At 44.3% G+C, this 11,258-nt stretch overlaps 1 protein-coding gene across 3 annotated transcripts in view; it reads left to right on the forward strand.

Annotated features, from left to right (window-relative positions):
- The first annotated feature begins 228 nt into the window (after window positions 1-228).
- LOC106574692 (BCL-6 corepressor) overlaps window positions 229-11,258 on the forward strand; it is a 63,191-nt gene continuing 52,161 nt past the window's right edge. For all 3 annotated transcript variants that reach the window (XM_045697990.2, XM_045697991.2, XM_045697994.2), the window contains exons 1-2: window positions 229-948; window positions 10,889-10,971. In XM_045697990.2, coding sequence (XP_045553946.2) covers window positions 10,969-10,971 — 3 coding nt within the window. In that variant the 5' untranslated portion in view covers window positions 229-948; window positions 10,889-10,968. The remainder of the gene's footprint in view (window positions 949-10,888; window positions 10,972-11,258) is intronic.

An 11,258-nucleotide genomic window follows, 5' to 3' on the forward strand; every position in this document is an offset into this window, starting at 1 on the left:
ATAAATGTAGGCGTATAGCATAATCTATTGCCCAGGAAGAAAAATAACGAATATGCACAGTAACCTATTTACCTTCAATATCTCCCTCGCTCGCTGGCGGTCTCTTTCGCCCGCCCTCCCTCCCTTTGTTTTCGCTGTGGAGAGCACTGGTGGAGCGAAGCGTGCTGGAGGTTTATGGTAATTGCGGTTCCCCGATTGGCCTTCTGGGTAGAGTCTGCCACTGGAACCAAGGCGCAGGCACTCATTCTCCGTTGTACGTCTGGAGGCGGTAGTTGTGAGTGCTCTGAATGGTGCCATACGGAAGAAAACGGAACAGTAAAATTAGGACGAAATAAAAACTAATGGGAACATTGACAGAAACATCCTAGCCTCTCACTGAAGATAATGGGCACTGTTAGCATTCTTTATATGTTGAAAACGGAAATTCTCGCCATATTTTTGAGGTGGCGTGTGTGCTGTATGGCGAGCTCAACATGGCGCTGCAATGCATAACCAAACTGAATTAGTTTATTGAGACCTACGACCGTTGTTGTCACCTGTGCTCCTTGAAACATTCACGACAACGATTCATTTGGTGTATTTTTACTAATGGATATATTTACTGGGGGCAGAAACGTAGCCTATCACTGCTACTCCGTGGATGAGGTCGTTCATTGTCGCCTACTCGTCTTTCCCGGATTTTTACCAACTGGAAATGTATAAAGACTAAGGATGTTTTCGTAGTCTAATCTTACCGACATGTCATTTAACAAGCACAACATTGTCACCCCTGTTTGCTGTAAAGTTAAATTACAAAAGTGATATTTCCCCTGACGCACGAACTCTCGTCGGGTCGTTTTGACTGACTCGTGGAGCCTAGAGAACACGGCCAAAAAGTTCCAACTGGACATTTTGTGTTTTGGCCAAGGACAATCGAAATTAGAGAAATTATTCTGGGATTTCTATCAGGTAGGCTAAGAAGTTTTGTGGACGTTTGTGCCTTTGGTTTCCTTTCCATGTTTCGTTTTGTTTGCTTTTCTGTCTTGCTCCAGTCTGAAGACTCGATCTTGTTCGGCGTCGCTCTGACGGTATGGAGACTTGGCCATCTGATAAGGGCTTCTACAAAGAACTGCGTATTTAAGTGGAATATTTAGTTGCTTGCCAATGTTTTGGTGTACTGAGAGAGATGTGTTAACCTAGTAGAATTAATGTTTCACATAGGCTTTGTATAAACCTAGTCTAGCCTAAACCCGTTTCTATAGAAAGATTGTAGCCTATTGATGGTGTGATATTGGATGGTTTGGTAACGGAAATGTGTTCATTAAGCCTACATGTTTTATCGTTCATCCAAACTCTTAGTAAGTCATAATGAGAGATCCAATGTTGTCACGGGACTTTCGAGCTAATCTATTTTTTCAGCCAGTCAGCTACATTTAAAGGAAAATGTGAAATAAAAAATGTGCGCGTGTGTGATTTCGATGTAGAGTAATCTAATTATCATGTTTCAAATGAATGGCCTGGCATAAACAAATTAGTTGAGTCTCCGTGTGTATCGGCCTATAGCCGTTTTTCTATATATAAAAATAAAGATTCAGTCTTAATTTAGTGCCTCGCCCATTTTTGACACCATCCCATATACCTTGTGGAACGACTTTGCAGATAAACGCTTGTGGAGGTCATCTCTGTAATTTCACTGCGCATTTCAGCGAGTGGATGATGGTGTGCTGGGCTGTATCGTTTTCCATTTATCAACGACTTCATGGATAGAATGCGGCAATCATGCTTAAAATGAATTATAATGATCGGTGATCGAGCGCATTGAGACGGGAGTAGGTGTCCTTAGGATAATGTAAGCCTAAGTAAACGTGTCTAAGGCTTCTGTCCCACATTGCAAGGTCTGTTTTCTTGTACACCATATACTCTTGTCATGTTGGCAACTTGACGTGTTCTGTCGCCTTAACTTAAACGAGTCCGAACTAAAGTCCTCCCCTCGCCCCGGGGACGGGAAATGACTCTGGTCACAGGCTGCGCTACGGAATTCGACTCGTTGCATATACAGTACTAGACACAAGCAAGTTCAGACGCAACAACGGAGTGCAGTGTTTTTGGACTCATAAAAACGCCTCAATTTCTGTTTTAACTTTTACACCAAGAACAGAGCGAACACAGTGGAGAAGCAACTTACTGCGCTTGAGGCTCATAGGCAAATAATACAGGCCTAGGCTGTTTATTTCACAAAGTTATCTGGCATTTGTTGTCAGTTTCCTACCATAAATTAATTCCAAATACTTGGTAGCTTGAAAGCTGAATGTGGCACAAAGACCGAGGGGTTAGTGTCACAGAGCCTAAGCCTACTGTCACAGAGCTTATTCAAAAAAGATTGTCCTTTATAGGCCTTCTGAAGAACCAATTTCAGACTAGGAATGCTTTTTGTTTATATTTTAATTTAACCAACTTGGTATGGGGGCTGTGAGCGCAATTTACCCGCATTGTTTGCATTTGGCATAAATGAAGGCTATCATGCTGTTGACAACTATCTAGGCATATTTCATATGACAGTCAAATCTAATGAATGCTGTCACACACGAACAATTAGGCCTACAACTTGGATAAATCTGGAAAGACATCCATTACTACAGTTACGCAAGTACCTGTAGACTCGTTATGTTCAAATAACAGATTTCAGGACACAAGAACGGCTTAAACAGCTTGCCTAACCAATTGGTATTGTCAAAATCATACTTTTTAAAGTGATTTATCTGAGAAGAGACCTCCCTACTCGCATTCTGCATTTATTTGGTGAAGGCCTACGCCCCCCATTCTGGCAACCCGGGCTGTTTATTTTTAGCGCAGCCATCTCGTCTGCTGGAGCCTTTGTGCACTCAACGCAGGCAGACAGACGAGTCGTGTCCAGAGAGACGGTGGTTTTGAGGATATTTTTTCCTTCATCCACCACCTTGAAATGTGATATGGAAATAGTCAGTCGTTGGCCAACCGCCGAGAGAACATTCGGCGTCAGATAAACATTTATTTAGGCATTTTCTTTTGAACAATGGGAAGAGTAATAAGGCATCAAAGATAAGCGTGATTGACTCACGGTTGTCAAGCTTTTTCTGCTACCACAATATTAGCTGGTTGTTGTCATGTAGGCCTAAATGAGGCCCTTCTCTGACTGTAGGCCTATAGGCTACTTCAAACATATGCCGAATTTATTAATAGGATATAGGTCCGCTATTTTTCGAGTTTGACACAATCAGTGGAAACGCTTGTGAAGGAAAATAAACCCACGGCACTGCAGTGAGCTGTAGAGAGAGAATTGCTTAGTCGACTCCCGCTGGAGATGTCACAGTTTGATTGAAGCTTTTCCTCTACAAGGCGAGTCTCCCCAGGGACGGCGGTCCCGAAACAGGAGAGCTCTTCTCTCCGCTTCAGAGCGCTTTTGTGCCGCAGCAGGAGCTCTGTGTGCACGGTTCTCTGCGCTCTCTCGTAAAAGGACGCCTCCAGACGCCCACACATTGTTTTCTTTACGTGTCGTTATCACCAGCAGCCAGAATGCACCTAAGTAGAAAGGATAACAGCCCCGAGGTACCTTACACTAGGGGCACGTATTTTATTTAAATGGAAAAAGAATTGGAGCAGCCAAGTTTTAGGTCAAGTGAGGGACACTTCCGTGGTGTTTGGCTGGCTGTTTCTGCTTGCCACCCATTGATTTTAGAATTTGTCACGCCGTGCTTAGAATGACACGTCTATGATTCTGTAATTTAAACTGTGCAATTAGACGGCATGTCGTACAGGTCGCATGATCTCTGTTGGGTGCTCGTCTTATCCTAGGCCTATAGCCTACACATATCCTAGGTCGTTGGATAAAGTCTAGCCTACATGTTTACGTTATTGATGAATTTGTTAGGCGAATCCACATTGTAAAACCACCACCATGCATGCAGCCAGCGGTGTTTCCTAAATCCTGACACTGTCGTAGCCAAAACGTGTCTGTATGCTGATCCCCTGATGCAATAAAAAGCAATAAAAACTGTAAAATGAACTAAGACCCTTTGAACTACTTTTTGGATAGGCTTAGGGCCGTATTATTTTGGATTGGTTTTATGCACCAACAAACAAAGCCGTCAACTTCCAGAAGGAGTGAGGGAGAGCGCAGTGGTTTGGTTTCACATTTAATTGCTTACAGGAAACGAAATAACACGACCATTAAATGATTGCGCATAAGGGGACTTGTTTTTCTGACCAGCAAGGTTTTATTCGTTCGAATAATGGCACGCCCAACGCATCCATGGTTGTAATCTGAAGTCTGGACACGCCCGTTTCCCTGAAAATGATTAATCAATCGGAATACAACTAATCCATTTTATTTAGTAATTTTATTAATGAATTCAATTATGTTAATGATTATGTTAATACATATATTATATTTCCATAATGCAGTATGCCTAGACAATCACACAAATTTGTGCATTGGCCAATGTCACAAATATAAATGTTATATTGAAATGTAAATGACAGATTAATGACGAATTGCTTGTCTCACATTGCGGTGAGTGAGTGGGACAATTCCCTTGGCTGCGAACCTCTTCGCGAAAGAACATTGCACGAGAGACCTCTGTTCTGTGTGACGAAGGGGGGAAGTTGTTTCGTAACAGGCTTATCAAATATCTGTGGTTAAGGAGCACAGGCAGGCTGGGGCGAGTCGCACGAAACAAAACCAAACTACAGGCTGCTTTGTCTGGGGCGCTGCTAGGGCATCCAAGCGTCATGAGAGTTGGAGCCAAAATAGAGATAGAGGGGGGGAGGGACTCCAAATGTGAAAGATAAATGGAAGCAAGGCCAAAACAACAAATGGCTCAGCTGGCACTTTGCATTTTAACTGGATTAAATAAAAAAAACATGAGTTCATTTCTGGCCATTTGTGTCACACCAATAATAGGGCCCGCTTCATTTTCTGTAAAAAAAAAGAAACACCAGTCAGACAGCTCAAGAGGTATGGCTAGATATGCACTAATATATATATATATATATATATTGTGACATGTATATGTATATGTTTGGACTCACCTACTCATTCAAGGGTTTTTCTTTAATTTGTACTATTTTCTACATTGTAGAATAAATGTGAGGACATCAAAACTATGAAATAACACGTATGGAATCATGTAGTAACCAAAAAAGTGTTGAACAAATCAAAATATATTTTGTTTTTGAGATTCTTCAAAGTAGCCACCCTTTGCCTTGATGACAGCTTTGCACAATCTTGGCATTCTCTCAACCAGCTTCACCTGGAATGCTTTTTCTTTTCAACAGTCTTGAAGGAGTTCCCACATGCTGAGCTGTTGGCTTCTTTTCCTTCACTATGCAGTCCAACTCATCCCAAATCATCACAGTTGTGTTGAGGTTGGGTGATTGTGGAGGCCAGATCATCTGATGCAGCACTCCATCACTCTCCTTTTTGGTCAAATAGCCATTACAGAGCCAGGAGGTGTGTGGGGTCATTGTCCTGTCCCACTATGCACAAACCCGATGGGATGGCGTATCGCTGCAGAATGCTGTAGTAGACATGCTGGTTAAGTGTGCCTCAAATTCTAAATAAATCAACGACAGTGTCACCAGCAAAGCACCCACACACCATCACACCTCCTCCTCCATGCTTCACGGTGGGAACTACACATGCAGAGATAATCCGTTCACCTACTCTGCGTCTCACAAACACACGGTGGTTGCAACCAAAAATCTAAAATTTGGACTCCAGACCAAAGGACAGATTTCCACTTGTCTAATGTCCATTGCTCGTGTTTCTTGGCCAAAGCAAGTCTCTTCTTCTTATTGGTGCCGTTTAGTAGTGGTTTCTTTGCAGCAATTTGACCATGAACTCCTGATTCACGCAGTCTCCTATGAACAGTTGATGTTGAGATGTGTCTGTTACTTGAACTCTGTGAAGCATTTTTTTGGGTGGCAATTTCTGAGGCTGGTAAAGTCTAATGAACTTATCCTCTGCAGCAGAGGTAACTGTCTTCCTTTCCTCTAGCGGTCCTCATGAGAGCCAGTTACATCATAACGCTTGATGGTTTTTGTGACTGCACTTGAAGAAACGTTTTAGCTTCTTGACGTTTTCCACATTGACTGACCTTCATGCCTTAAAGTAACGATGGACTGTCATTTCTCTTTGCTTATTTGAGCTGTTCTTGCCATAATATGGACTTGCTCTTTTACCAAATAGGGCTATCTTCTGTATACCACCCCTACCTTGTCACAACACAACTGATTGGCTCCAATGCATTAAGAAGGAAAGAAATTCCACAAATTAACGTTTAATAAGGCATACCTGTTAATTGAAATGCATTCCAGGTGACTACCTCATGAAGCTGGTTGAGAGAATGCAAAGCTGTCATCAAGACAGACTGGCTACTTTGAAGAATCTAAAATCTAAAATATATTTTCATTTGTTTAACCCTTTTTTGCTTACTTCATGATTCCATGTGCTATTTCATAGTTTTGATGTCTTCACTATTATTCTACAATGTAGAAAATAGTAAAAATAAAGAACCTTGAATGAGTAGGTGTCCTAACTTTTGACTGGTAGTGTGTGTGTATATAAAAAATATATTTTTTGACATATGATTAATTCTAGGTGTTTGTAAAATTAAACAATTTACAGACACGGGCTAGTCCCCCTCCGGACCACCCCCCAGCCATCCTCATGTACTTTGTACCCCCTCAGATTTTTGGGGTACATGACACCCCTTGTCTGACTAATAGGTTTCCTCCAAAGCCTATAAAAGCAGTTCTGTGAATCAGAACAATAAAAAATAAAACCCTGTTTTTGCTCTAGAAATAAACTAAGTCTCCTTCTGCCTATTCAACAGCACATGCCGTCGATAGAGAGCGGAGTTTGTTTATCCTGGGCGAGGGGGAGGGGTGCACGAAATGGGTTAATCTCTCCACTCCCTTCCTCCCCTCCTCCCTCCCTGTCGGCTGACTGAAAGCTAGGGTCATGGAGGGTGTGGAGAATGAATGTGGAGAACGTGACTGAACTGTTGTTTCTCTCTCTGCGCTATAGACTCCTCCTTGAGCAGAACTGGAAATGATTTAATGGTTGTAGTGCATGTGATGTCTATAGGGAATAGGTGAGGGATTTGGTTGTAGGAGTGATGTGAGACCATAGGACCATGCCTGGACAATTCCAATGTTGTGTGTAATCTGAGGTCCAGAGTGTGCACATTTTAATGTGCTACTGTTTATAGGACTGTTATTACACTACATTATAATAATGTATTTTGTTCAAAAGACAGGTATTTGTCTTCTATGTTCCTATGTAGTTCAGTTGGTAGAGCATGGTCCTATGTAGCTCAGTTGGTAGAGCATGGTCCTATGTAGCTCAGTTGGTAGAGCATGGTCCTATGTAGCTCAGTTGGTAGAGCATGGTCCTATGTAGCTCCGTTGGTAGAGCATGGTCCTATGTAGCTCCGTTGGTAGAGCATGGGCCTCTGTAGTTCAGTTGGTAGAGCATGGGCCTCTGTAGTTCAGTTGGTAGAGCATGGTCCTATGTAGCTCCGTTGGTAGAGCATGGTCCTATGTAGCTCAGTTGGTAGAGCATGGTCCTATGTAGCTCAGTTGGTAGAGCATGGGCCTCTGTAGCTCAGTTGGTAGAGCATGGGCCTCTGTAGCTCAGTTGGTAGAGCATGGTCCTATGTAGCTCAGTTGGTAGAGCATGGGCCTCTGTAGCTCAGTTGGTAGAGCATGGTCCTATGTAGCTCAGTTGGTAGAGCATGGTCCTATGTAGCTCAGTTGGTAGAGCATGGTCCTATGCAGTTCAGTTGGTAGAGCATGGTCCTATGCAGTTCAGTTGGTAGAGCATGGTCCTATGTAGTTCAGTTGGTAGAGCATGGTCCTATGTAGCTCAGTTGGTAGAGCATGGTCCTATGTAGTTCAGTTGGTAGAGCATGGTCCTATGTAGTTCAGTTGGTAGAGCATGGTCCTATGTAGCTCAGTTGGTAGAGCATGGTCCTATGTAGCTCAGTTGGTAGAGCATGGTCCTATGTAGCTCAGTTGGTAGAGCATGGTCCTCTGTAGCTCAGTTGGTAGAGCATGGGCCTCTGTAGCTCAGTTGGTAGAGCATGGGCCTCTGTAGCTCAGTTGGTAGAGCATGGGCCTCTGTAGCTCAGTTGGTAGAGCATGGGCCTCTGTAGCTCAGTTGGTAGAGCATGGGCCTCTGTAGCTCCGTTGGTAGAGCATGGTCCTCTGTAGCTCCGTTGGTAGAGCATGGTCCTCTGTAGCTCCGTTGGTAGAGCATGGGCCGTGATTGGGAGTCCCATAGGGCAGCGCACAATTGGCCCAGCGTTGTCCGGGTTTGGCCGGGGTAAACTGACTTGCCTAGTTAAATAAAGGTTAAATAACATTTAAAAAAAGTTTATTTGGATGAAAGTGTCTGCTAAATGGCATTCATATATATTTCTACTGATTGGTACTCTCTCTGTGTGTGTGTATGTATATATTGCTTCTGACTGGTACTCTCTCTCTCTGTGTGTGTGTGTGTGTGTGTGTGTGTGTGTGTGTGTGTGTGTGTGTGTGTGTGTGTGTGTGTGTGTGTGTGTGTGTGTGTGTGTGTGTGTGTGTGTATATATATATTGCTTCTGACTGGTACTCTCTCTGTGTGTATGTATATATTTCTACTGACTGGTACTCGGGGGGTGTGTGTGTGTGTGTATGTATATATTGCTACTGACTGGTACTCTCTCTCTCTCTCTCTGTGTGTGTGTGTGTGTGTATGTATATATTTCTACTGACTGGTACTCTGTGTGTGTGTGTGTATATATTGCTACTGACTGGTACTCTGTGTGTGTGTTTGTGTATGTATATATTTCTACTGCAGTATCTAGGTTGTGCACATACTTCCATCCTTTACATTGTTGATTGTCACCTGAAGTGATGAAATGGAACTTTCTATGGAGACTTTCATTCCACCAGAATATGCCCCCAATCCACAGGTGGGATTTTGCATACATCTAAAACGTTGGACGTCCCCTCGACACGTTGTTTTTGCCCCATTTCTTTGTTCAGGTTGCTTGGCAATGGTAATGTTGCTTCATAGCTACAATGTTACTATGCAAATTACGAAAGCAGCTAGCCAGAGGTGAGCGTGGAGGAAGCGTGAGGTGGGGACAGTTTGATGGATGAAAATGGCCACTCTCTCCCCCCTCCTTCAATGGCTGGAGATAAGGGCAGGCCTGCATTATTGAAATCCCACGTCTGTAAACCCATCAATAGCGGGTGACTGTGTGTGTGTGTGTGTGTGTGTGTGTGTGTGGCATGCGTCTGGTGTGTGTTTGTGTATGTCATCTCCTGCCAATGGCCCCCTCTCCTTTTTATGTCACAGCCAAGCTGTGTAGCTGGAAAGCCCAGATGAGACAGCAAGCCGTGTGGCTGGAAAGCCCAGGTGAGGCAGCAAGCCGTGTGGCTGGAAAGCCCAGGTGAGGCAGCAAGCCGTGTGGCTGGAAAGCCCAGGTGAGGCAGCAAGCCGTGTGGCTGGAAAGCCCAGGTGAGGCAGCGAGGTGATTGCATCTTTGTCAGAGCGCAGCGAGCGCTGAAACATTTCCCTGTGACAGGTGACAGCCATTGGGGCCGTTGGATTACGAGTTATGTTCTGCCTAGGAGACGAGCTGAGAGGAAGCATTTGTTATTATTGCTCTGGCTCCTTGATCCAAAACGGAAATGTCAAATTGCTATACCGTAGATGCATTACATTTGCCAAGATTTGATTAGTCCAAGAAATTCTGCCTGTGGCAATGAAATCCTCCTCTCTCTCGGTTTCCTCCTCCTCTCTCCCGGTTTCCTCCTCTTCTCTCTCGGTTTCCTCCTCCTCTCTCTCGGTTTCCTCCTCTTCTCTCTCTCGGTTTCCTCCTCTTCTCTCTCTCGGTTTCCTCCTCCTCTCTCTCGGTTTCCTCCTCCTCTCTCTCGGTTTCCTCCTCCTCTCTCTCGGTTTCCTCCTCTTCTCTCTCGGTTTCCTCCTCCTCTCTCTCGGTTTCCTCCTCTTCTCTCTCGGTTTCCTCCTCCTCTCTCTCGGTTTCCTCCTCCTCTCTCTCGGTTTCCTCCTATTCTCTCTCGGTTTCCTCCTCCTCTCTCTCGGTTTCCTCCTCCTCTCTCTCGGTTTCCTCCTATTCTCTCTCGGTTTCCTCCTCCTCTCTCTCGGTTTCCTCCTCCTCTCTCTCGGTTTCCTCCTCCTCTCTCTCGGTTTCCTCCTCCTCTCTCTCGGTTTCCTCCTCCTCTCTCTCGGTTTCCTCCTATTCTCTCTCGGTTTCCTCCTCCTCTCTCCTCGGTTTCCTCCTCCTCTCTCTCGGTTTCCTCCTATTCTCTCTCGGTTTCCTCCTATTCTCTCTCGGTTTCCTCCTCCTCTCTCTCGGTTTCCTCCTCTTCTCTCTCGGTTGGATGGATTACTGAGTCATCATTAGAGCGGTTTTACACTGAAGACATGACTCTGCCGTGCTGTAGAATTAGCGAATTTTGTCTCTTGTATAATACATTCGTTTTTACTAGATTAAGCGTACATTTTTGTTAACTAATTTAGTTAGTTATGGTCCAACTTTCCCTCCATCTTGTGCCAACATCAATTATTTGTAGTCTTAGTTCCGATAGTTGTGTCTTTTTTTTCTAAGAGGATCCCTGACCAGTTCACCCGACGTGCTACCTTGTCACCTGCTGTTTTGACTCATTCTTGCGCTCTCTAGGTTCCTGCCTTTCTAAGCAGTTTTTCCCAGCCACTGCTTTTCTGCATTGCTTGCTGTTTGGGGTTGTAGGCTGGGTTTCTGTATAAGCACTTTGTGACATCTGCTGATGTAAAAAGGTTTTATAAATTTGATTGATTGATTGATGGTAACACACATTTGTTCTGTCTTTGTCTTGACAGGATTGTACCAGTGAGGGATGGTGGGAGGCAGACTACCCATGTGGACCTAACCATCCAGGAACCACCACATCACACAAAGCATGGTAAGCTACGATATAAAGCCCTCTCTGTAATGTATGGCAGACCTGGAAGAGCCCCCCACAAGGGCTTTGGTTTTCATTTGGATGTAGGATTACTGTGGTGTAGCTACTCCTCCACTGGGCTGCCTGGTATCGTTTCTAAATGGGTCCTGCAGTTGATCCAATAGATGAATCAAACAGCCGCCCCCGTATCGTACCGTGGACAGGCAGGAAACTCAATTAATCCACTTCCTGGCATCAGTACTCTACTCTGTCATGGACTTGCTCAGTGGCAGGCAGACCCGGGTCCA

This window comes from Salmo salar, chromosome 16, assembly GCF_965601325.2.
Source record: "Salmo salar chromosome 16, fSalSal1, whole genome shotgun sequence".
NCBI lineage: Eukaryota > Metazoa > Chordata > Actinopteri > Salmoniformes > Salmonidae > Salmo > Salmo salar.